The sequence below is a fragment of the Narcine bancroftii genome, chromosome 7, assembly GCF_036971445.1.
Source record: "Narcine bancroftii isolate sNarBan1 chromosome 7, sNarBan1.hap1, whole genome shotgun sequence".
Lineage (NCBI taxonomy): Eukaryota > Metazoa > Chordata > Chondrichthyes > Torpediniformes > Narcinidae > Narcine > Narcine bancroftii.
The window spans coordinates 12,168,807-12,196,418 of NC_091475.1; the positions used below are offsets into that span (position 1 = coordinate 12,168,807).

The following is a 27,612-nucleotide window of genomic DNA, read 5'->3' on the forward strand; positions in this document are numbered from 1 at the left end:
GACTGGGAGCACAGGCTAATTGATGAAACAGTTGAGGAACAGTGGAAGATTTTCAAAGAAATATTTTGTAATGCTCAACAAAAATATATTCAGGTCAGGAAAAAGGGCTGCAAGGGAGGGAAAAATCAACCGTGGTTAACAAAGGAAATGAAAGAGTATAAAATTGAAGGCGTAGGTGTACAAAGCTGCAAAGAGCTGTGGGAAACTGGAAGATTGGGAAAACTTTAAGAGACAACAAGGGGTTACAAAGCGGGTAATAAGAAATGGGAAAAAGGATTATGAAAGTAAATTGGCACAAAATATAAAAACAGAAAGCAAAAAAATTTATAAATATATAAAATGGAAGAGGGTGGCCAGAGTTAACATCGGACCCTTGGAGGATGAGAAAGGAAAAGTGGTAGCAAAAAATGAGGAAATGGCCGAGGCATTAAACAAATATTTTGTGTCAGTCTTCATGGTGGAAGACATGTCCAGCATGCCCAAGTGCGGAGTTAAGGATGCGAATGTTGGGGAGGGCCTTGATAAAATAGTTGTTACAAAGGAAGTAGTGATGGAGAAACTAATGGGACTAAAGCCAGACAAATCACCTGGTCCTAATGATATGCATCCAAGGGTTCTGAAGGAAATGGCAGAAGTTATAGTTGATACATTGGTGGTCATATACCAAAATTCCTTGGATTCTGGGCAGGTCCCGGCAGACTGGAAGACAGCAAATGTCACGCCACTTCTTAAGAAGGGATGTAGGCAAAAAACTGGAAATTATCGGCCAATTAGCTTGACGTCTGTAGTTGGAAAAATGCTTGAAGCCGTCATTAAAGATGAAATAGTGAAACTTTTGGAAAGTAAGGGTTCAATCAGGCAGACACAGCATGGTTTTAGAAAGGGAAGATCTTGTTTGACAAACTTGTTAGGATTCTTTGAGGATATAATGGGTGCAGTGGATAGAGGGGAACAGGTTGATGTTGTATATTTGGATTTCCAGAAAGCGTTTGATAAGGTGCCACACAAGAGACTTCTCAGTAAGTTACAGGAAAGTGGAGTCCGGTGAAGTATATTGGCCTGGATTGAAAATTGGTTGTCTGACAGGAGGCAGAGAGTCGGGATAAGTGGGAGTTTTTCAGGTTGGCAGAGAGTGGTAAGTGGGGTGCCGCAGGGGTCAGTGTTAGGCCCACAACTGTTCATCATTTACATTGATGACTTGGAGGAGGGGACAAAACGTGGTGTAGCCAAGTTTGCGGATGACACCAAACTGATTGGAAGAGCAAATTGTAATGAGGATGTGGAGAGTCTGCAGAGGGATAGAGTTAAGCTGGATGAGTGGGCAAAGGTCTGGCAGATGGAGTACAATGTTAGTAAGTGTGAGGTTATCCACTTTGGCAAGAAAAATAAAAGAGCTGAATATTATTTAAAGGGTGAAAAACTACAGCAAGCTGTTGTGCAGAGGGACTTGGGAGTGCTTGTGCATGAATCGCAAAAAGTTAGGTTGCAGGTGCAGCAGGTTATTAAGAAGGCAAATGGAATGATGGCCTTCATCGCTAGAGGAATTGAATTCAGGAGTAGGGAGGTAACGTTGCAACTGTATAAGGTACTGGTGAGACCGCACCTGGAGTACTGTGTCCAGTTCTGGTCTCCATATTTGAGGAAGGATATACTGGCTTTGGAGACGGTCCAGAGGAGGTTTACTAGGTTGATCCCTGGGATGAAGGGGTTGACTTATGATGAAAGATTAAATCATCTAGGATTGTATTCGCTCGAGTTCAGAAGAATGAGAGGAAATCTTATAGAAACATATAGGATTATGCAGGGTATGGAAAGGATAGATGTAGGAAGGTTTTTTGAGCTGGCCGGGGAAACTAAAACGAGAGGACACAGTCTCAAGATTCGGGGGAGTAGATTTAGGACAGAGATGAGGGAAAATAGTTTTTCCCAGAGAGTAGTGAATGTTTGGAATTCTCTAACCAGGGAAGTGGTTGAGGCTGCCTCATTAAACATATTTAAAATTCGGTTAGACAAATTTTTACATGATAGAGGAATTAGGGGATAGAGGGAGAATGCAGGTAGGTGGAGTTAGGTCCTAAATTAGATCAGCCATGATCGTATTGAATGGCGGAGCAGGCTCGATGGGCCATTTTTGGCCTACTCCTGTTCCTACTTCCTGTGTTCCTAAAACCCCTGGTATTTGGCACCTATGGGGATTGATAGATGATAGATAAGTGGATTTTCCGGTTCCGGGTGTTGTGTGATTAGCGAGCTAACGGTGAGGTGCGCCAATTTTGAACTTCTGTATATTTTTCCTGTAATTTTTTTTACCGGTTACTTGAGGCTCCCAGTTGCTGGAATTCCATATAACAGGGGTTTTACTGTAATATGCTGAGTAGGTATGAGATTACTGCTTATTATCAACCGACTGTACACGTACAACCAGTCGAAACAACATTTCTCCGGGCCATGATGCACACACATAATACGCAGAACATAATCACATATGTACATAAAGGTGTAACTTAAAATAAATATATAGATATTTTGGAATAATTTATTCGGTTACTGGATAAGGGCCAAGGACAAAAATGGCAGTTATATATATTTACCTCCTATGTAAGTTGTGAGATCTGCTAAGTTACTTCATCTTTTCTATGTTTTACTATAATCACAGTGTCTACAAAGCTTCATGTTTCAAAGGATACTGTTCATCAATCTCACAGCCCGCCAGGAGGAAGCTATTTCCCACCCTGGCAGTCCTGATTTTGATGCTCCTGTACCTCCTTTCTGATGATAGTAGGTCAAAAATGCTGCGTGCTGGGTCCCTGCTCTCTGACAACAGCAGGGAAAAGTGGGTTGGATTACACCGAGCTTCACATGGCTGTTCGGCAGAGGTCTGCCAGGTGGTTATAACATCAAGTCGGCTGCTTCCTATGCATGGCGATGAGGCAGGCAGGCGATGCACCCGATCTATTGCTTCAGCAGTGTTGTCGCTACTGAGTTCATGGATAGAGAAGAAATAGTTTGAACTGTGGAGCTTGATCAGGGAGCAACTTGTTCCTGAGCTTTATACCAGGATGGACCACCTGCTATAATTAAAAAAAAATCCTTTCTTTCATTTCTTTATTTTGTTTTTATCCTTATTTATTTGAACTAAATTTAATCAGGGACATTTAAAATGATTCATAGGCTTTTGGCCTTGCGTCCATGGGGGTGGGTGGGGGGGTGGGGGGGAGGAATGGGTGTCCCTTGCCCAAGGCTGTCAGAACCCAGAGCCGTCTTCATCGCAGCAGCCAGGCCTTGAACTTGATTGGTTTCACAGGTCAGCAAGGAATCTGGTTGTAGTAAAAGCAGTCACTGGAAAGGAGGCCCAACACCTACCTTGAACAGGAGTTTTAAGCTGCTTGAAAGCACAACAGGCTTCAATCGTTGAAGTGTGCCACGTAAAATGGAGCATAAAGCTGCCAAATCATCTTTGTTTCAGTCATGTGTTTGAGGGACAGGATCAGTGCTTCACTGGAGTAGATGCAAGAACTTCAATGCAACTCGTTTTGGAGGGGCACTTTAAACAATTGAGTATTGTTCCTGAACACTTGTATGTGATTGCAAATAATATCATGGCTTTTGGGGTTGAAAGGAGGGTCAGAGACTTCTTGCCCTCTACAATTTCTGGCCCTGTGGGCTGGATTGTACATAAGGTCTGGTCTTTCTTTGGCTTGGCTTCGCGGACGAAGATTTATGGAGGGGGTAAAAAGTCCACGTCAGCTGCAGGCTCGTTTGTGGCTGACCAGTCCGATGCGGGACAGGCAGACACGATTGCAGCGGTTGCAAGGGAAAATTGGTTGGTTGGGGTTGGGTGTTGGGTTTTTCCTCCTTTGCCTTTTGTCAGTGAGGTGGGCTCTGCGGTCTTCTTCAAAGGAGGCTGCTGCCCGCCAAACTGTGAGGCGCCAAGATGCACGGTTTGAGGCGTTATCAGCCCACTGGCGGTGGTCAATGTGGCAGGCACCAAGAGATTTCTTTAGGCAGTCCTTGTACCTTTTCTTTGGTGCACCTCTGTCACGGTGGCCAGTGGAGAGCTCGCCATATAATACGATCTTGGGAAGGCGATGGTCCTCCATTCTGGAGACGTGACCCATCCAGCGCAGCTGGATCTTCAGCAGCGTGGACTCGATGCTGTCGACCTCTGCCATCTCGAGTACCTCGACGTTAGGGGTGTGAGCGCTCCAATGGATGTTGAGGATGGAGCGGAGACAACGCTGGTGGAAGCGTTCTAGGAGCCGTAGGTGGTGCCGGTAGAGGACCCATGATTCGGAGCCGAACAGGAGTGTGGGTATGACAACGGCTCTGTATACGCTTATCTTTGTGAGGTTTTTCAGTTGGTTGTTTTTCCAGACTCTTTTGTGTAGTCTTCCAAAGGCGCTATTTGCCTTGGCGAGTCTGTTGTCTATCTCATTGTCGATCCTTGCATCTGATGAAATGGTGCAGCCGAGATAGGTAAACTGGTTGACCGTTTTGAGTTTTGTGTGCCCGATGGAGATGTGGGGGGGCTGGTAGTCATGGTGGGGAGCTGGCTGATGGAGGACCTCAGTTTTCTTCAGGCTGACTTCCAGGCCAAACATTTTGGCAGTTTCCGCAAAGCAGGACTGGTAATCTTAACTCAAATGACTAAATCATTCATCGTACTGTATTGTGTCAAAGTTTGTTACAACTCGTATGTGTGGTGTGCTGTTAGACAGAATCAGACACACACAAGGTAAAGACTGAACAGCAGGCTTTAATCCATAAAAACCTCCACAGAGCCAGGCTGGGACCTGTGTGAGACCTCTGGAGGCCGGCACAGGCTTATATCCCAGAGGGTGATTGACACCCGACCGGGTGGGGCTTGATCCATTCAGGCTGACAGATTGGCAGCTGGCCAGGTGTCGTCCTGTCCCCTTGTACTCCTGCAGGTACAGAGGTTGTCCCCTGCAGTAGACTGGTGGTGTACCACCACAGTATGTTTATCTCTGGAGTCCTATTTTGCACCTTCTGTTGACTTGGATGTAATTTACTCTCCTCTGTGTGAACATGCATTGAAAAGCTTCCTGATTCTGTCTTTTAAACTGGTAAAGTAAGAGAATTGGATCTTTCATAATCTTAGCAAATCTCAAAGTATTTTTAGCTTGTGCTGAAGGAAAAATATTCAGCCTAGTTGTGCATAGCAGGCACCCACAGTTGGAGGGATAATGGTCAGACACATCTATTCGTGGAGAGATTAACTGATTTCCATCTGATTTGAGGTCCAGGTTTGGAAGGTGAATCTCATATCCTAATTCTGGAATAAAACTTGACCCCCACCCATTTCAAAGTGTTCTCAAAAAGTGTGTTGTCCTTTACAAAGTGTAACTGGCTGCCTTTGTTTTACATCAGTGGTTCTCAACCTTTTTCTTTCCACTCACATCCCACTTTAAGTAATCCCTATGCCATCGTGTGATTAGTAAGGGATCGCTTAAGGTGGGATGTGAGTGGAAAGGAAAGGTTGAGAATCACTGCTCTAGACCCAATTGTTACTGATATATTTTGCTGGAGAAAAATTGGCATTGACCCATTTCCTTTGGAAACTGCACATAACGAGTCCATGAGGGATGATTAAAACAGTGGTTTTCAAGCTTTTTCTTTCCACTCACATCCCACCTGAAGCAATCCCTTACTAATCACAGAGCACCTATGGCCTAAGGATTACTTAAAGTGGGATGTGAGTGGAAAGAAAAAAGGTTGAGACTATAATCATTCCCCTGAAATTTTTGTATTTGCAGGCCTCAGGTGAACTAATGGGATCTATGTGCTCTTTTTTCTGCAGCACTGCTTGTAAGCCAGGGAGATTGGAATGCTTCACTCCAGCAGTTCTCCTCTCCCTGTCTCCTCAAATTTAAATATTTGAAGAGCAAATCTTTCTGATTGAATGTTGTTTATCAGAATATACGAACATCTTTTTTCTCCCACTGATGCTGCACTGACACGGAGTTCATCCTAGAGATTGTTTTGCTGAAGATTGTGCAGTCTCTTGTGTGTGCCAGAATTTATGTATAATGCCAAAGATTGTCTGAACAGAAAGGATAATGTCGTGAAAAGGGGCCATTATCATATGCAAGGAAACTGCATTGAGTGAAACACCAAAGTCTGCAGATGCTGTGATGGTAGTAAAAGCACACAGAAATGCTGGAGGAACTCAGCCAGTCTCGCAGCATCCAGAGGTAAAAATGTATCGGTGATGTTTTGGATCTGAGCTTTACCTCAGGGAATATTGAAAGAACAGGATAGAGACAGGACTGGCTGGGGGAGGAGTGCAGGCCAACAAAAGATACTAATTAGATATGATAAGAGGAACAGTGAGAATTGAAGTTGGCTCTGTGAAAGGAGATAGAGGGAAAAGGGAAGAGAGAGAGGGGCAGAGCTGGGGGAAAGGTTACAGGGGGGGGGGGGGAGAAGAAGGGTGGGGGTTTAACAGAAACCGGAGAAATCAACATTAATGCCATCCGTTTGAAGGATGCCCAACAGAAGATGAGTTGTTCCTCCAATTTGCATAGGAAACTGAATTGATCGGATTATTTATTAAGTATATCTAGTTAATGGATCTAAGCAATTTAAGATTAAACTAATTATTTTAAGCCTGCAAGCTAGTCATGTGACATGCTAAACTTTAGATGCCTTTAATTATTTATTTGAATTCTGCACGTCTTCTAAGCCAAGCTAATCTGGTAAACCTCATGAAACCCACTGTTGAACTTGGTAAGGTCTCATCCATAACATGGTCTAGTCTGTTTCCCAACCTCAGACTGAGTTACGGGTTTGTCCCGTATGGAGTATGCCAGAGTTCAATTGTAGATGTAAACTCTGCAGCCCTCTAAGGGTGCCAAATCTCTTTCCTTCAGAATCAGATATCACTGAAGGAGATTAAATACAAAAGGCAAGCCTATGGAAGAATTTGAAAGCTCTTGATTAATATTTAACAAAGCTGGATATGTGATTACCCATGAGCTCAATGAAGTGCAAAAGATTAAACAGACCACTCCTGTTCCTATAAGACTGGCTTAATTTACTGGAACTTTCATGCTTACCTTCGAAGGTAGCTTTATCATTTGGCTCCGATGTTGAAGAGGAAGATGATGGATCCTTATTTCTGATGTTGTGAAATTTTGAATTGTTTAAAAACTGTTGCAAATGTCATTCTGATCAATGTCTGTCATCTCCACAGTAAACAAGAGTCTTTGTGTGGAAAGAAAACAGTCCCAAGCCCATTCACTTCAGTGTGATCAAACAAAATTTGATGCATGATCAAGTAAACGACCAAAAGTTACATTTTAACAGGTTTATGGAGGTAATTCAGAGCTTAGCCCTTCTGGCAGCTGAAGGCATGGCTACCATTGGAGAAACAATTAGCTGATACAGTATCAAGAGGGCAGGATTGGAGGATGCAATATCTGGTTAGGCTGGATGAAGTGTGAAAATAGGGAGGAGTAAGACCATGAACAAATTTGACAACAGCGGCGGGGTGGTGGGAGTTTACAATCAAGGTATTACTTAACCAGGAGCAGTGTCCCCACCAAGCATAGGGACAAGGGTGAAAAGAACTTGGTGTGAATCAGGATATAACAATTACAACACAGCAACAGGCCAGTTTGGCCCTTCTAGTCCATGCCTCCTGCCTAGTATTCCCCATGGTAGGGGAGTCCTGAACAAGAGGTCACAACTTCAGGTTTGAAGGGCGCCCATTTGAAACAAAGATGCGGAGAAATGTCTTTAGCCAGAGAGGGGCGAAACTCTGGAATTTGATGCCATGGGTGGCTGTGGAGGCCAGGCTGTTGGATGTTTTTGAGGCAGAGATTGATTGGTATCTGAATAGTCAGGGTATCCAGGGTTATGGGCAGAGAGCAGGTGAGTGGGAGAGTGGACCAGTTCAAAATGGAATGGGCTAGATGGGCCAAATGGCCAGCTTCTGCTCCTACATCCTTTGGTCTCATGCCAGCAAAGTTCTGGCTGACCTTCATTTTACTGTGAGTAGAATCAGGGATGCAGGTCAAGGACCAAGTCTAGAGGAAGCAAAAGGCAGAGGTGGAGTTGGAGAACTCGTCATTAAAAGGACTTCCATTACTCAAATTTGCAGGAGTCGTAGGAAACCACACAGTTCATGTGGTTGGGGGGGGGGGGGGGGGTTTGTTTTTTGGAATGGATAACTCTTGTCACTGTCACAGAACAGGTTTGAGTCCAGGTTGCCTGATGATGCACCGATTTCTTCACTGACACACCCAGTAACAATGAAGGGAGTTTATCTGACTGGTGCTAAGCTGCAGTTGTTTTGATCATTTTTAGATCAATGTGCCAAACAACGTCTTGAAGGTTCAATGCTCTTTTCCCTGCCTAGAGCCACAGTCTGAGTAGAGTTGCAAGTACTGAGACACAGTGAATTTTATTTTCCAAGGGGTCATTGGTGAGGGGAAGATATGGTTCGAGGATAAATATGGGCATAAATTATCCTGTAAATCTGAGAACTGCTACATAAAACGCAGGAAAGGCACCACAGGTCAGGCTGCATCGGTGGAAATTGAGCTGAATTGCTCATTGTCACAATGGAAAATCTTTGTTTTGCATACTTTCCAGACAGCCAACCTATACATTATACAACAGGCTGTGCAAGATAAAAACGGCCCGATATACAGATTGACTGCCTGGAAGAGAATCAACGTTGAGCCCGAAATATTGTCTGGGTCTCTTGTCAAAGATTCTGCCTGTTCTGCTAGGTGTTTCCAGCATTTTCCGATTTGATTTTTATTTTCACCAGTGACCCATTTGTCTTTGCTTGCACTGTGGGGCTGAATACCGGGAGCAAATGACTGACATTCTTGCACACATTTTACCACTGGTGGCCAATGAGGAACCCTTCCCCTTGTGTTTCTAGGAGAGCGGTATGCAGTGCAGTGTCTCCCCAAATTTCTCCAGTGGACCACCTTCATGCTTCATTCATGGTAACCAATCCTAAACTGTGTGAGCAATACCTTGGCAGAATCCATCCCCTGAAGTACACGTGTAGTAGAGGGATGGTTTGAGAGTTGTTTGAACCTCAGTGGTTCTTTTTGATCTTGTCAGTCCCATCGCACTGCAGTCAATGGCAGTGGAGCCATCTGTGGCACAACTGTCAATAGCCTATCCATTGAAGACATCTGCTTGAGGTACTACCTCACGAAAGCAGCCAACATCTCACCGACGCTCTAGTCATAATTTCTCCTTATCTCAGGCAAAAGGTACAAAAACCTGACGTTTAGCTCCTTTAGGTTCAAGAACATTTTTTAAACAGTTATCAGGCTCTTGAACCTCTCCGTACAACTCTAAAGATAACATTACTCCAAACGACAATCCGTTTGCACTACTGATAGCATATTCTTAAGCATTAAATACATCCATGAAGATTTATCTATCCTTTTATATTATCTTTTGCTTCTCTAGTATAGAAATTTAATTTGAACTGCGTTGTTTGTTAATGTATTTAACCGACCTGTGTAGCTGTACCAAGCAAGAATTTACACTAGCATATATGACAAAAAAAACTCCCAGCATCAATGTTGGCTTGTATAGCATTGGGGATAGATTGCTTTGCATGGCTCAATACACTTACCCAGAGAGCCTCTGGTTACAAATGCTCTGGACGAAAAGATGTTTACACTATCCAAAGTCCAAACCGATCTTGGCTTCGGTAAATCATTCAGATTAATGAATTCTAGCCTTTCTAGTGACTCTCTGCCTGGATGGTGTACAATAATGTAGAGGGGGAGGGGGGGAGGGGGGAAGATGGCTGCAAAGTATAGAAGAGGACCATAATAAAGGGCCTTGAACTGTTTCAAAACGTACCTGAAATTGGGTGGCATGGGCCTTGATACGGTGCTGTATGCCTATAGCTCCTTTTACACAGCCTGATTAAAGCAGGAATATTGCGCCTTTATTGCACCACGCTGTTCTGTGTAAAAGGAACAAACACAGGTTGGGGGGGCCGGGGTAATTGTCGTCCCATCTTTAAGCTGTTAGTGGAGGTATTCACAGTGCCAAATCGCATTATGTTTGGTTCAATGTATACATTAAAAAAAACAAAGCCGACTTAATGACAGGTCTTCTTTATGGGATCTCTGGGTAAAAATGGCTTCTCTCCATGGTTAACATTACCAGCGTTTTGTTAACATCCCTTAATAATTAAATCTTGCTAAGAGGCTTAATTGGCTTTTGTAAATGAACTCTTACTGAAGGTTGAAGAGTCAAAGGAATTGATGGGCAAATGCGAAAGAACAAATTGCTGAAATACAGGGAAACCAGGAGAGGGGGGAATGGGATTTTAAGAGATTGCCTTGTTAGGAGCTGAGACGGAAGTGATTGGTCAAACAGCTTCTGACTAATAATTTAGTGAGTATGGAAAGCTTGGTAAACAAATGTCCAACCTCATCCATGCAGGGAAGATGTGTTATCTGACTTGCCCCTAAAAGGTCTTGCTTGTTCTTCCTGGTTCTACCAGCTGAACTAGTTTTTTCTTTATTTATCCTTCCTAATGGTTTAATCATCTTAAACACCTCAAATGGATCAATTCTTAACCTGCAATAATCTAGGGATTTCTGCTCCTTGATCAAAATAGTAGATGATTGTCCTCTGTTTGGATTGTTTAGGGAGAATGCAGAACTGCTGGAAGAAGCCAAGAAAATGGAAATGGCAAAATTTCGTTACGTGCTCCCAGTTTACGGGATCTGCAAGGATCCAGTGGGACTAGTCATGGAGTACATGGAGACTGGTTCACTGGAAAAATTGTTGGCCTCAGAAATACTACCTTGGGAACTGCGTTTCCGTATCATTCATGAAACAGCAGTGGGCATGAATTTCCTCCATTGTATGTCCCCACCTCTGTTGCATCTGGACTTGAAGCCTGCAAACATCCTGCTAGACGCTCACCACCATGTGAAGGTAAGTGATGAAATCATATCAGATTTGGTCGATCTGTTAAAATTTTTAAATTTAGACATGCAGCACGGTAACAGGCCATTTCGGCCCATGAGTCTGTGCTGCCCAATCACACCCAATTAGCCTAACCCACCCCCCCCCCCCAGGGAAATCCCACGCAGACAGTGCGGGGATTTGAACCCTGGCCCCGATAGCTGGCGCTGTTACAGCGTGGCGCTATCTGCTATGCTAACTGTGCTGCCCTTCATTGGGCATTCACTGGCTCTTTGCATGTAACCCAATACTATTCCTTGTTCTCAAAGGCTGGAATGCCGTGGTTAATATGAATAGGTCGGCTCTTCCAAATGGCCCTGCAATTGGGTAGCTCTGTCTGCCTGCTCTTACTCTATTTGAGTATGGACAGATCAAATTAGATTTGCTCTGTGCTCTCTTCAAAATCCAATAAAATCCTCCTCAAGCCAAATCTAATCTAATTTGTTAAGCCAGGAAGTTCCAGATTTTAACAACATTTTCTTAATTAAACCTTCTCATCTTTCTGCTGATTCTTTTGCTAATTTTATCAATTTAGAATCCTTGGTTCCAGAGTCTTCTGTGATGGAAGCTGTTCCTTTAATTCGCCTTTTCCAACCCGCTCATAATTTTAAATGGCTATGTTTTATTTCTAGAAAAAGCAACAGCAAAAAAAAAGCTGCCCTGCGGGCTCGGAAATGCTCAAGCAGGCTGGGTAACCAATGTGGAGAGAGAGAGAAAGCGAGAGAGCTAACGTTTCAGGCTAATGACCCTTCGACAGAACTGGCTCGGTGAAAATACAAGGATAGTTAACTTGGGATGTGAGGGAAAGCATAGAAGGAAGAGGGTGCCTGCGACTGAGTGGAGACGATAGTTATCCGGGTGGCACCGTGGTTTTGGTGCCGATTAATTTTCAAGGGAGTGAGGGCTGCTGGATGAAATCTCCACAAATAAGAACATACTGGAACTGAGATGCAGAAATTTAAAAAAAGGATCTTTGAAACCCCTAGAAAGTTGGGCAGCAACTGCAGCAAAGTTTCCTCTTTTTCTTTGCCGCTCTAACACCAACTGCAGCCCCATTTGATCTGAGACTTCTTTGTGGGGTCTTTTCCTAAGCACGCAAATTTGACTTCCTTGTCTGTAAAAGGCATGCATCATACACATATGTGCCAAGCCTTATGAAATATTTGAGGGCTGAGGTATGATGGACAGATTCCTACACAGTCTTTAATGACTACAGAAATATTTGGAAGAACATTTCAAAAGAATTGAGAATAAAAAGTAAAAACAATGGAGATTAAATCAGTTTTGTATTTTGAGAATGGCTTCCTGGTGATAACAATATAATCGTCTCCATTCCACGTTGACTTTTATTAGAAGTTAGCTGAAAGTTGATGGAAGATTTCATTCAATTTTTTAATGAAATATATAGCTTGCTTCACAGTATTAAACTCTTTCTTAATGGAGATCTACAAGATTTTGAGAGCCATAGACAGGGTGAATCCTTTTCCCCAAGTTGACAGCAGCAAATGCCAGAGGAATCTGTTTAAGGTGAGGGGAGGAAAGTTTAGGGGAGACGACATGGTTACGTTTTGGGTACCTGGAATGCATTGCCAGGGGTGGAGATGGCGGCTGGATCAGTAAGGACGTTTAAAAGACTCAAGGACAGGCACATGGATGCCACAAAAATAATAGTGTGAGGTAGGAAAGATTAAAATGTTGAGTAGGTTTATAGAGATTGGCACAACTTTTGTGGGCCGAAAGGACTGTACTGTGCTCTAATGTTCTATGTTCTTTCTCCATAGATCTCCGACTTTGGATTGGCAAGATGGAATGGATTGTCCAACTCACAGGACATCAGCATAGATGGTTTTTGTGGTACGATCGCATACTTACCCCCAGAACGTCTACGACAGAAGAGGATTTCCGACATTAAGCATGACGTATATAGGTTAGACACATTCCTTTGGCCCTTGATGGAAACTCGCATAAATGCTGTGGGTGATGAAAGGTGGATGTCAGTCGTGGCACTGGTTTATCTTCTTGTGATCTCTGCAAATAAAAGGCTATTTAAATAAATCTTGATTTTCCACTTGTCCGTTAATATTCTTAGGACATTTATGCTAAAGTTTACTTAAAATGTTCTCAACAGGTTATGGAATCAATATTGATTAATTGGGAGACACTGATTCTGTATTCTCTTTTGACTCCTTTACTGTATCTTCAAGCCTGTCTTCCTAACAGGATGGCCAAGCAATTTCTTCTGGTTTCAAATGTCTCTGGTTTCAGTAATATGTTCTCTGAAAATGTCTTTAATCATGTGACATGACATCATTGCCCTTGAAGTTTAAATTCCAAAGGTTTATGGAAAGTATTAATTAGAGGTGGATGGATTGTTTGAATTGCATTCTAGGGCAAACAAACAAGTCAGTAAACAGAGATAAAGAATGGCATAAAAAGATGTATGAAAGTGACTCCTCCCAATAAATCAAAGTACAGTAAAACCCCTGGTAATGGAGATTGGTAGTTTCCGGATAAGTGTATTTTCTGGTTGCTTGAGTCTTACTCTTACAATGCCTAATACACCTGCATTAAGAATAAACAATTTTAATGAAAACTTTAAAGAATTCTATGAACAATTATACCAAACTGAAAACGAAGGGAAAGAAGACAAAATAGATGAATTTTTAACTAAAATTGAACTACCGAAATTATAGAGGAACAAAATAAATTAACAGAACCATTTGAAATAGTAGAAATACAAGAGATAATAAAAAAACTACCGAAGAGGATGAATTCCCAATAGAATTCTATAAAACATTTAAAGATTTATTAATTCCTCCCCTCCTGGAAGTAATCAACCAGATTGATAAAACACAAAGCTTACCAGATTCATGCAAAACAGCAATAATTACAGTAATACTAAAGCAAGGGAAAGATCCACTAGCACCAGCATCATATAGACCAATACCTTCACTTAACACAGATTATAAGATAATAGCTAAACTATTAGCAAACAGATTAGCAGATTATGTACCTAAAATGGTAAATCTAGACCAAACTGGATTTATTAAAAAAAGACGGACAACAGACAATATTTGTAAATTTATTAACTTAATTCATGCAGTAGAAGGAAATAAAGCTCCAACAGTAGCGGTTGCTTTAGACGCAGAGAAGGCCTTTGACAGAGTAGAATGGAATTATTTATTCAAAGTACTACAAAAATTCAGCTTACCAGAGAAATGTATTAATTGGATTAAAGCATTATTTAAGGGGCCATTGGCGAAAGTGAAAGTAAATGGATATATATCAAAACAATTTAACTTAAGCAGATCAACAAGGCAGGGATGCCCACTATCGCCCTTATTGTTCGCGTTAGTCATAGAACCACTAGCAGAACTGATAAGAACAGAAAATAAAATAAAAGGGATAAAAATAAAAGACAAGGAATATAAAATCAGTTAATTTGCAGATAACGTTATAGTATACTTAACAGAACCAGAAATATCAATAAAAGAATAAAAGAAATTGAAGGAATATGGAGAAGTGTCAGGATACAAGATTAACACAAATAAAAGTGAAGCAATGCCAATGAATAATGCGGATTTCTCAAAATTTAAGAAGGAATCACCATTCAGATGGCAAATGCAAGCAATAAGATACCTAGGTATACAAATAAATAAAAATCTCAGCCATCTATATAAACTCAATTATTATCCACTAATGAAAAAATTACAGGATGACTTAGAGCATTGGAAAGACTTACCACTAACACTAATAGGAAGGATAAACTGTATTAAAATGAACATTTTCCCAAGGATACAATACCTATTTCAGGCATTGCCAATACACTTGACAGAGAAATTCTTCAAGGAGTTAAAGAAAATAATAAGGAAATTTTTATGGAAAGGGGGGAACCCGAGGATAGCACTAGATAAATTAACAGAATGGTATAAACAAGGAGGCTTACAACTGCCAAACTTTAAAAATTATTATAGAGCCGCACAATTAAGATACCTATCAGATTTTTATCAAACAAGGGAAAAGCCAGATTGGACTAGATTAGAACTAGATAAAATAGGGGAGAAGATACCCGAGCATATATTATATAAATAGAATGAAAAATTGGTACAACATAGGAATTCTCCAGTATTACATCATCTGCTCAATATTTGGAAGAAGATTCATGTAGAAAGGAATAAAACAAATTACCAATTACCAAAACTAATAATGACGCAAAATCAGTTACTCCTTTTTACAATAGATAACCTTTCCTTTAGAGAATGGGAGAAAAAAGGGATCAAAAGAATAGAAAATTGCTTTTCGGGAAATAAATTATTATCCTTTGAACAAATGAAGGATAAATATAATATAACTCACGATACAGTGTTGGCATACTACCAACTGAAATCCTACTTGAAGGACAAATTGGGAAGCAGTCTGAGGTTACCAGAGAGAAGTAATTTTGAATATGCGATTACAGACACAATGATAATCAAAAAATTTGTAACAAACATGTATATTAAACTACAAGAAAAGGAGAATGAGGAAACAAATGGTAAAACTAAACAAAAATGGGAACAAGATCTAAACATAAAGATAAAGAAGGAAACATGGGAGAAGTTATGCTCAGGAACTATGAGAAATACAATAAATACGAGGTTACGTATGATACAATATAACTGGATACACAGGCTATATATTACACCTCAAAAGTTAAATAAATGGGACCCAACAGTATCTGACAGATGTTTTCGCTGTAAAAAGGAAATGGGAACAACAATTCATGCAATTTGGACATGTGAGAAAGTGAAAAAATTTTGGGAAGATCTAAACCAAGTATTAAATAAAATCACAAAAAGCAATATACCAAAAAACCCAGAGATCTTCCTCCTAAGTAACATAAAAAAACAAAAATTTGGACTTGATATGGATGGTGCACAAAAAAGATTTGTTAGGATAGCCCTAGCTGTAGCAAAAAAATGTATTATGTCAGCCTGGAAATTAGAAGATAACTTGAGAATACAACAATGGTATATAGAAATGAATAAATGTATTCCATTAGAAAAAATAACATATAATTTAAGAAATAATATTACAATATTTGAACAAATATGGGAGCCATACATGAAACACAATAGAGAAAACCTACCGGGGACATTTACCACCTAAAATGACAGAAGGAGAAGAGAATGAAAAGAACTGACTCAGTGGAATTTCTTGTTTATTTTTATTGAGTGACAACATTGTTTGACGGGTTTAATGTATCTTAGATTCTGAACTTTAAACAAATGGGAGGGGAGGTAGGGAGGGTGGGATGGGAAGAGTGGGGGGAGAAAATGACACTATATATTTGAAAAGGAAAATGTATGTATCTTGATCAATGTGGTTTATAGTGTGAAAAATAAAAAATTTTTAAAAAAAGAATAAACAATTTAAAAGACAAAAATATTATGCTGTACTTACACTGAACAAACTTCACTTGCATGAATCTTCTTTCTTTCTTTGGCTTGGCTTCGCGGACGAAGATTTATGGAGGGGGTAAAAAGTCCACGTCAGCTGCAGGCTCGTTTGTGGCTGACAAGTCCGATGCGGGACAGGCAGACACGATTGCAGCGGTTGCAAGGGAAAATTGGTTGGTTGGGGTTGGGTGTTGGGTTTTTCCTCCTTTGCCTTTTGTCAGTGAGGTGGGCTGTGCGGTCTTCTTCAAAGGAGGTTGCTGCCCGCCAAACTGTGAGGCGCCAAGATGCACGGTTTGAGGCGTTATCAGCCCACTGGCGGTGGTCAATGTGGCAGGCACCAAGAGATTTCTTTAGGCAGTCCTTGTACCTTTTCTTTGGTGCACCTCTGTCACGGTGGCCAGTGGAGAGCTCGCCATATAATACGATCTTGGGAAGGCGATGGTCCTCCATTCTGGAGACGTGACCCATCCAGCGCAGCTGGATCTTCATAAGCGTGGACTCGATGCTGTCGACCTCTGCCATCTCGAGTACTTCGACGTTAGGGGTGTAAGCGCTCCAATGGATGTTGAGGATGGAGCGGAGACAACGCTGGTGGAAGCGTTCTAGGAGCCGTAGGTGGTGCCGGTAGAGGACCCATGATTCGGAGCCGAACAGGAGTGTGGGTATGACAACGGCTCTGTATACGCTTATCTTTGTGAGGTTTTTCAGTTGGTTGTTTTTCCAGACTCTTTTGTGTAGTCTTCCAAAGGCGCTATTTGCCTTGGCGAGTCTGTTGTCTATCTCATTGTCGATCCTTGCATCTGATGAAATGGTGCAGCCGAGATAGGTAAACTGGTTGACCGTTTTGAGTTTTGTGTGCCCGATGGAGATGTGGGGGGGCTGGTAGTCATGGTGGGGAGCTGGCTGATGGAGGACCTCAGTTTTCTTCAGGCTGACTTCCAGGCCAAACATTTTGGCAGTTTCCGCAAAGCAGGACGTCAAGCGCTGAAGAGCTGGCTCTGAATGGGCAACTAAAGCGGCATCATCTGCAAAGAGTAGTTCACGGACAAGTTTCTCTTGTGTCTTGGTGTGAGCTTGCAGGCGCCTCAGATTGAAGAGACTGCCATCCGTGCGGTACCGGATGTAAACAGCGTCTTCATTGTTGGGGTCTTTCATGGCTTGGTTCAGCATCATGCTGAAGAAGATTGAAAAGAGGGTTGGTGCCAGAACTTGCATGAATATATAAACCTTAAATCACGTAACTTTATTTTCTGTCACATTCTCCCCCCTCCACGGAGCTGCCTAACCCCCCCACCCTAGGTTTACAGATAAAGCCTCTGACTGGTGCGAAAGCAGGGATAAGGAGACGCTTTAAGAGAGTCTCCCCAACAGGGAGTGACATCAACCAGCTCTTCATCCTGGGCCACATCACTGCTGTTTCATACAACTTTGTTCAAACAGCTGCTATGAGCAAAACTCGACCAAGGCCCTTATTCCACTGGCTGAATATTTGCTCCAACTTCGCCAACAGTTTTTGTTTCTTTTACAATTTTAAACTTACATATTTTTTACCTATTATTTTATTCTTAATTATTTTAATTTTTTTAATTTATTTTCCTCAATTTTTCTTCTGGTTGCTTGAATTCCAGATACCAGTTTTACTATAATTACCAAATGAAAAAAATTGTGCCAGATGAGGGATTGTAGAGCAAGTTATTTTCTTAATCTTAGTCTTGTATGCAGGCTTGGTTGCTGAGCTTAATTGTCAGGGAATTACCCAATCAGCTCCATTTTTTCAGGGTAAAACATTTATTATTTACTGCCAAAAATGAATAGTTCACATTTTTGCTTAACAATATTTTGTGTGTTGCATGCTTGTAAATTACTGGCAAATTCTTGTTAGTTTTTGTATTTCAAATAGTTCTCCAATCATTTCTTTCTCTTGCAGTTTCTCCATTGTCATTTGGGGGATTTTAACACAGAAGAAGCCCTTTGCAGGTATGTAACAAGGGAGGTTCTGTTACATATTAGACCAGCAGCAATAGAAATTTACCAAGACAATGGTATCTTCAAAACAATAATTTTTATTATTAATTACTTCTTTCTTAAATCCATTATAGTTCAGGCATAATTCTAAAGAGATGATTTTAAAGTTCAGTCTCCAAGTTTTTGTGTTGAAACTCAGAGTCTTTACTGCTGTGGCTCAACAGCAGGTATGGAGTAGGTGTGAGTCATCAGACTTCTCAAAACTCATGAATTTCTTGTAATTTTCAGAGAATTCTTTCTTCATATGAATGATTTCCCCCTCTTGCATGGAGGTTATAGTATTTGTGTTTTCTTCCACGATAATTTCAATAAACACAGGCAAGGGTTATATGAAGTGCCCATGGAGAAATGGACACAACAGTTCTGACCCTTCTTTCTCTTAAAGAGACAGTCAGAAGTGGTCATTCTATTTCAAAAGCCACTGATTCTCTATTCTCCTTTGACTCCTTTACTGTATCTTCAAGCCTGTCTTCCTTAACAGGATGGCCAAGCAACTTCTTCTGGTTTCAAATGTCTCTGGTTTCAGTAACATGTCCTCTGAAAATGTCTTTAATCATGTGACATGACATCATTACTGCCTTTGAAGTTTAAATTCCAGAGGTTTATGAGCTAATGCGATTCCGAGTTGTCTGCACAGCTCAACTACCAGATGGCTTCCTTGCTCTGAGTAAACATTCATTGTCCCAGCAAGTTCGATGAACAGTTGCTTTTGTGGCCTGCTTACACAGCTTCATCCTACAATGTTTGAACAGACATTTCGACTTTCAAAATGATTTTGTGCGTAAGGGTCTGTGTCTGTGAACCCTGTCCACCCATAAAGCCTTTACTATAATAACTTTATATACCTAAAGATTAATAACACAATTCCGTCACAGATTCCCATCATCATGAGCCCCTCAAAATGTGAAGGAACATTTCATCTTTATGAAAATTAAATAAACTATTATTCAATGCCCTATGAAGGCTGATTGCCAACTTTACATCAATTAGCCTTTTCTCATTGGTACTGTGGCATAAATGATATCTTGGTTCCATCAGTTTAGGAAGATCAGCTGTTCGTGCATTTACTCAAACTTATTTGCTTACCCACTTCCTGACAATCTCTGTTTGGCATTCAGTCCTTTGCTCTTATTTCCACTTCACTAGCATCCTTCAGTGGGCACATAACCTCTCTTTCCTCTTGTTGATGTATTGTTTGGTGTCACTGCTCCTCTGCAGTTGCTTTTCACCTTATCCTGAATGTTCACTGAATATTTTGGGGATGAAGGAGCAGCAAAACAAAGGCAGCACTGGGTTTATGACCCGCTCTTGAAGTAAACTGCAGCAAGTCCCAAAACAGACTAAACTAGCCATTTTCAAACTGCCGCCCGAATTCACATTCCACCTTAAGCAATACCTATGCCATAGGTGCTCTGTGATTAGAAGGGATTGCTTAAGGTGGTATGTGGATGGAAAGAAAAAGTTTGAAAACCATTGTTTTAATCTTATCTAATTAACTCGTTATGTGCACGGTTTCCTAACTCCAAAGGAAATGGACCAATGACAATTTTTCTCAAGCAAAGTATTTCAGTATCAATTGGGTTTAGAGCAGTGAGTCTCATCCTTCCCTTGCCACCTACACACCACCTGAAGCAACCCCTTACTAGTCACAGAGCATTGATGGCATCGGGAACACTTAAAGTGGACTGTGCGTTTAGGGGGGCAGTTTGAAAACCACTGGACTAAACTGAAGCGACTTGTCCTGTGTTATGAATTCTGTAATTTCTCACACGTTTTAGTTAAGTGGTAATGGTGTACGTCTTTCCAATGTGAGTCACTCTGTAGGTCACAAGCCCTTTTATGAGTTTCAGCTTGAGTCATTGCCAAAGCCACCGCATTCTTAATGTCTCAACCCTCTAATCTGAAATAGAATTCTTGTATCTCCTTCCATGCGGAAATCCCAGCAAAAAGTCTCCTGCAAATTTTTTTTTAACCTTCCCATCATCCAATAATCCTAGCGCCCTTCCCTGATAAAACACTGATTTATTTCCACTTTTTCCTATTTATTGAGAACTTGATACAATTGTTGACTATCATGATCTCCTATGCAGTGAAGACCAGGTTGGGAGACCATTACAGGAACACAGCCCTGACACAAGCCTGTCGCTTCCCTCTGTCGTAACTTTGACTCTACGATCCTACTCCGATCCAATGACTCAAAATTTCAAGCACCATCACCTCTTTGTTTGACTGGGTAGTTCCGGATTTGTGTTTAAATTCAACAATTGTAGACAAAAATTCTGTTTTACTGATTTGCAGAGCCATATTTTATTTCTTTATTTGCCCTTTACCGTCATTCTTTTTGTCTTGCATCATTATTTCCTTCTGTCATTTAATCTTTCCTTTCTTCCAAAAACTGCCTCTTTTATTTTTTTTATCCCCTCCCTCCTTGCTGCCTATGGAACTTGTTTTTTATCTCCAGTGTTGTCCAGTGATGATGAAAGAACATGAGACGTAAAGGCAATGGTAGGCCCATCATGTCTACTCTCCAATTCAACAAGATGGGCTGAGCTCCACCTACCTGCCGGTTCCCCATAATCCTTCCCCTGTTCTTCAAAAATATATCCATCTGTGTCTTAAATACATTCAATGCAGCAGTCTCTACCTCTTCCTTGGACAGAGAAGAACTCCACGCATTCATTACTCTCTAAGAAACAGTTCCTCCTCCTCTCCATCCTTAATCTGCACCCCTGAATCTTGAGCCTTCATTAGTCTCTAAGAAGAGGCTATATTACTCTCTAAGAAGCAGTTCCTCCCCTTCTCCATCCTTAATCTGCACCCCTGAATCTTGAGCCTTCATTAGTCTCTAAGAAGAGGCTATATTACTCTCTAAGAAGCAGTTCCTCCCCTTCTCCATCCTTAATCTGCACCCCTGAATCTTGAGGCTACATTAGTCTCTAAGAAGAGGCTACATTACTCTCTAAGAAGCAGTTCCTCCTCCTCTCCATCCTTAATCTGCGCCCCTGAATCTTGAGGCTACATTAGTCTCTAAGAAGAGGCTACATTACTCTCTAAGAAGCAGTTCCTCCCCCTCTCCATCCTTAATCTGCGCCCCTGAATCTTGAGGCTACATTAGTCTCTAAGAAGAGGCTACATTACTCTCTAAGAAGCAGTTCCTCCTCCTCTCCATCCTTAATCTGCGCCCCTGAATCTTGAGGCTACATTAGTCTCCAAGAAGAGGCTACATTACTCTCTAAGAAGCAGTTCCTCCCCCTCTCCATCCTTAATCTGTGCCCCTGAATCTTGAGCCTTCATTAGTCTCTAAGAAGAGGCTACATTACTCTCTAAGAAGCAGTTCCTCCTCCTCTCTGCGCCCCTGAAGCTTGAGGCTACAATCTTTAGTTGTTTCCTCGTCAACTATATCTCTGCCATGTGACCTCTGAAGGGATCGAGTATCTTCTGCTCTTATTTGCGGATTGCTTGCACCTGCAGCATTTAAATCTGTGTCATGATTTCCTAATGCGGTTTCATTTTTCAGCTGAAACAAACATTCTGCATATCATGGTCAAAGTAGCAAGTGGGCTGCGTCCGGAGTTGTCAGCAATTCCAAAGCCCAGGCCACCAGCGTGTAAAAGATTGCTGAAGCTAATGCAACAATGCTGGAAGGAAGCACCCAGCGACCGCCCGACATTTCAAGGTGAGACTTGCTTTCAAATGTACATTTGTGTCCATAACACAGTAGAACAAACCTGAGTCAAGGAATGAAAACCAACAATGCTGGAAATCTGAAATAGGAACTGAATGTGCAGGAAACACTCAGCCAGATGGGTAATATCCATCATGAAATTCTCAGGCACGAAACGCGAATTAGTTCCCCAGATGCTGCCCGACATGCCAAGCGTTTCATTCTCCTTTCATCTTTGATCTAAGCGAGGGAACCCCTCCACACTAGTACACAGAATCAGAGGGATTTTTAGCATAGAAGGAAAACTTTTTGATGTTTACGTGAGAAAGCTAACCCACTTCCCAAAGCTATGAGGTTGGCCATAGTCAGGCTTCAAAGTAAAGCATGAATTGGCCTTTTGCTCCAAGGGACTTGTTTCAGTTTCTGCCGCCCAGCTCTCAGTTTCTGTCTGTGAGCCAGATTCTTTGTGGTGCCCTTGTACTCTCAAGAAAGGCATCCACTTGGGCAGCTCCTGTCTCCTTTTGGAGTCTGGTGCACATCTCTGTTGTCTGCTTGTACTCCCTCCCAATGAAGCACCCCACAGTTCAGGGTGGAGAGGTAGTATCACTGGGGGAGTACGAGGGTGTGAGGCATGGCTACTCAGCACTGACTTGAGGCTCGGGGCCACGCATTGGTGGGTCCAGTGAGCGTGTACCATTTTTGAAGCTGGCAGTGCCTACTCTGTGTGACCATGTGGCGTTCTCTAGTTACCTTGTAGTAGAAATGATGGAAGCTATTATTTTCATCCTTTTCTTTTAGCTACACATCTCACTCCTAAAGTAATTTCTGGGTGAGCGAGTGCTGTGTAACCAAAGTTCAAGGTTATTATCATTTGACTATAAATGTACAACCAGACGAAACAGCATTTCTCCAGACCATGGTGGACATACATAATACACAGCACATAATAATCACATGTATACATTATTTAGCCACAGACACATGTACTCTGTGGACCACTTTAAATTGCAATAAACAATGTCGTGCACAAAGGGTTGATTTAATCCAATTGCAAATGGAATCCCAAACCTCATCAGAAAATGAAAGATTCAAATCGTGCTCCCAGTCGCTCTTGATCTTAACCAACGAGGCTAATCTTAAATCAAGCAAATTATTATAAATAAGAGATATTAAACCTGCGAGAAATTTGAAAATTCAAAAGTAAATCAAAAATATTAGCCTCAGGAATTTGCAGAAAATCGGGAATCTGAGATTTAGGCAAAATGTCTAACATAAATATCTAAAAAAATGCGTATTTGGTAAATTAAATTTTGCCACCAATTGTTTAAAAGTAGCAAAACTATTCCAAATAAAAAGGTCTTTGAAACATTTAATACTCAATCTGTGCCAATCATTAAAAAACTGTCCTGCAAAGAAGGTTTTAAAAAAGTGATTAGATATAATGAGACTAGCGAGAAAAAATTTCTGTAATAAAAAAAAACCTTCTAAATTGTGCCCATATTCTCAAAGTAATTTTAATTATTGGACACGTATACATTACAATCTAATAAAATAAAATAAATAATTATGCATAAATGGAAATAAGAATATCAATAAGGTAGAGAGGGTGCAGAGAAGATTTACTAAAATGTTGCCTGGATTGCAATATCTGGAATACGGAGAAAGATTGAGTAGACTGGGTCTTTATTCATTGGTGCATAGAAGGTTGAAGTGGGATTTGATAGAAGTATATAAAATTATGAGGGGAATAGATAGAGTACATGTGAACAGGCTCTTCCCCTTGAGGGTAGGGGAGATTGGAACGAGGGGTCATAAGTTAAGGGTTAGGGGGCAAAGCTTTAGAAGTAACTTAGGAGGAAACTTCTTCATTCAGAGAGTGGTGGCTGAGTGGAATGACCTTCCGGAAGAGGTGGTTGCAGCAGGGTCAATTTTATCATATAAGAGTAGGTTGGATAAGTGTATGGATGTGAGGGGGTTGGAGGGTTATTGGCAGGGAGCAGGTAGGAGGAACTAGTGGAGTTCACTTAAATCGGAGTGGACTAGAAGGGCCGATATGGCCTGTTTCCGTACTATAATTGTTATGTAGTTAATAAATATAAAGAGAATGGGGTTGGGGTGGTAGCTACCATCATTTCCAACAGGAGTTGTGGGTTGACTGTCAGATCTGGGAGGTTCCTCAGTGTAGAAGTGTTACTAATTCCCAGCCATGGGCCACACCGCTGTGCAGCCCCAAGCCATGTGCGTGTGCTGAGCGGATGCACTTGCCCCAGCCTGCCTCACAGGCAGCCTTTGCCACGCTGAGCAATAGGATGATTCACTGCTCGATTGCAGCCAGGCATCTGGCACAGTCGTGTGGAGCCACAGAGTTCCCAGCAGAGTGGGGTCAGTAATCTAGGTCTTTCTTTCTCTACAAAGCTGCAATGACTACTTTAACCCTAATTCCTTTGGTACTCGCGTTTCTGGGACCGCATATCAAGCACGAGGGGCATGGTGCCAAACAGGAAGTGAAATGCATTTGATGAGTGTTTGTGTGTTCCCAGTAATCTGCCGCAGTGGAAAGTATGCTGAGATGCTATTTCTTCATCTCATCCATTGTTCCATTCTACTTCCTTCAATAAATCCCTCTGATTTCTCCTTTTTTAACATGCAGGTATAATTAGTCATTATTTTAAACTAAAGACTTGAAGGTTTAATGTTGTAGAACCATAGAACACTACCACACAGACACGGGTCCCTTCGGCCCTTGTAGTCGGTGCCAAACCATTTGTCTATTGCCTAGTCCCACTGACCTGCACCCAGTCCATAGCCCTCCATACCTCTCCTATCCATGTGCCTAATTAGTTCTAATTAAGTTGTAATTGTAACTAAGTTGTAATTAATAATAGTTAAACAATTCTTGTTATTTTCAAAGAAATCACATCAGAAACTGAAGAACTTAGCACCAAACCACAGGAAATAGTGCAAGAGAAGCCAGAGCAGTCCTTGGATTCTAGCCATACGGGTGCAGCAAAGAGAAAGGTAAAGTATGCTTAAACATCTGCTTTAAAACTCTTGATGCCTAAAAGCAGCTTCTGAGATTGTGTCTCGATTCCAAAACTGATGAGAAAAGCTGACAGTAATCCTTGTACTTCTCAACCGAGACTGGAACATCTGATTTCTTGTTCAGGTAGGAGATTAGAGGCAGCTTGCAAGCAATGAGTAGTTTATTAATATCTGAGTCCATCACTGACTGACTGGTTTAATGAAACCTATTGAATTTCAGTACGATTCATTCACATTGTTATCTCTTCACTTGAATATCCAATCTTTACTGTAGAGTTTAGAATCACACGAGTGTCAAGATCAATTAATTAATGCTCGGGCTCGAGAACTTTATTCCCTGCAACCAGAATAAGCAAATGTATTAGCATGGTCATTTTATTGTTCAAATTAATGTTTTAAAGCACTCAAGTCTTTGTACCAGTTAATGTCAAAGTATCAGAACAGATCTGTTGGATTTAGTGAAGGGAAGGATACTTAGGCTTAGCATCTTTCATCCTCTTTGAAATAAATCATCTGAGGACTTTTATAAGCACCCGAGGGGATAGGCAGGTCCTTGTTTTAATATCTGAACCAAAAGCTGGATTTCAAATCCATAACAATCTCTCTGTATCCTGGGGGTGGCAAGATACATTTTATGGTCAAGTTCAGCAAAATGGGATTAATCCATATGGGCCATGATGGTCAACATAGCTGCTCTGGTGGGGGGGGTCTGCTCTATGCTGTACAACTCTCTGACTCTTCAAGAGTGTGCTCAGGTTTTGTATGACAGAAACATAAAATAGTTTTAAAGCATTTATTATGGCTATGAGGAAGATGAGTTCCAGGGGAGAAGTTGGCGTCTCAACACAATCATTGAACAAAACTTAGTACAGCAGAAGAATTGTGGTCCCAATCCCACTATTTGGCCGAGCATGAATTTCAGTGATATTCCCATGATATTCAAGGCTGTCCCTGCTGAGCGTCACCATTTGCAGATAGAGACTGAGGGAAGTTGTACACAGCCAATCTGACTTTCGTCTTGCATGTGATGTAATGTATGTACTCTAGCAATAAATCTGAACTTTAATTTCAGGATCCAGCAACAGAAGTGGTGCAGCCAGTTCAGAAAGGACTGTCCAAGCAAGCATCCGACAGTGAGCAATGCAGCCTTTCACAGCTACTCTCCCAGTTGGACTCTGGTATCTCCCATGACTTTGAGTCAACTGACAATGGATGCCCATCAACTGGTGAGATGGCCGACAGCAAGAAACGCCTCTCAGGCATTTCGTCCATCGACTCTGCGTTCTCATCTCAGGGGTCCCTCTCATTGTCTTTTGGGAAGGAAGCCGGAGGAATTGGTAAGTTCGTTAAATGGTGGAACATTTGCTCAAGTTGGCAGCCTCTTCTATTGTATTCACCGTCCCTTTTGAAGTTTAGATTTGACACCAGTAGAGAGGGGAGTTGATGGGGAGATTAAAATGGAATTAATGTAGGATTAGTTATCAATGGGCTCTTGAACCCTCACATACTACCCTAACTGTCACTCTAGGCCAGGATCTGTCTGCTCTATTGCTTTTTTTTTTGTTTGTGCTAACTGGAATATTGATCAGTCCTTTTTATCTTCTCCTGTGTGGCAATTTAATTTGTACATATTGTTTGTTAATGTACTTCCCTACCTGTGTAGTCACAGTGAACAAGAATTTCAATGCATTGGCACCTCGTGACAGACACTCACCGTCAAGTGGTTGATGTGCACTCAACTGAAGGACGGGGTTTCCCTGCTTCATGCCTTCAACCAGAACGTCAGTTGCACTAGGTTGTATTGCCCAAACATGGCTCCTCTCCAAGGCATGGTGGGGGACTGACACCAAAGCAGTGGAACCTTTGATCCAAGACAGAATAGTGAATGGGTTCAGAGAGGAAGAAGCAAAGGGACACCACTGATTTCATTGTCCAAAACGCCTCCACCCCACGTGATCAGTAACCAAAAAGGGAGCTGCTCCCTGGAATTATTTTTCACCTGAGCCAGTGCTATGGTGTTTGCTTGGAAAATGGATGGGAAATAGCTGACACTTAGGATCCATGAATATGTTTCCGTTCTGGAAAATCACAGGTGTTGTGACTGAAGCTGGTCTTTATTCATCAAGCAGATGAATAGCCGAGTCGAGTCTGCCTGTGGACAAAGTGTCTTGTTTTTAAACTTTGTGAACAGTGATAACAGCAATTTAAATAAGAAAGGTCTAAAAGTATATGAAAGTAAATCAAATAGATTGTCTAAAATAGCCACCTGAGGGGCCACAGCACATTCAAGAGAGGGGCACAGACTGAAATAATAAAAAAAACTTTTATGTTGGAAGGAGAGAAGTATGGAGGAAACAAACTAAATGTGACTGCTTCACAGGAAAGGGGGCCCATAAACTTTGAGCAGAGTCCAAAGGAGGCCATAGCCAAAAAAAAAGATTGAGAGTGGCTGATTTA

General features: G+C 41.5%; 1 protein-coding gene across 1 annotated transcript in view; it reads left to right on the plus strand.

The window, feature by feature from the left end:
- Window positions 1-27,612, plus strand: part of ripk4 (receptor-interacting serine-threonine kinase 4) — a 53,983-nt gene that overhangs the window by 18,943 nt on the left and 7,428 nt on the right. Inside the window, exons 2-7 of the mRNA XM_069888840.1 lie at window positions 10,665-10,956; window positions 12,768-12,913; window positions 18,352-18,401; window positions 21,967-22,125; window positions 25,025-25,131; window positions 26,228-26,492. Of these exons, the coding sequence (XP_069744941.1) occupies window positions 10,665-10,956; window positions 12,768-12,913; window positions 18,352-18,401; window positions 21,967-22,125; window positions 25,025-25,131; window positions 26,228-26,492 (1,019 nt within the window). The remainder of the gene's footprint in view (window positions 1-10,664; window positions 10,957-12,767; window positions 12,914-18,351; window positions 18,402-21,966; window positions 22,126-25,024; window positions 25,132-26,227; window positions 26,493-27,612) is intronic.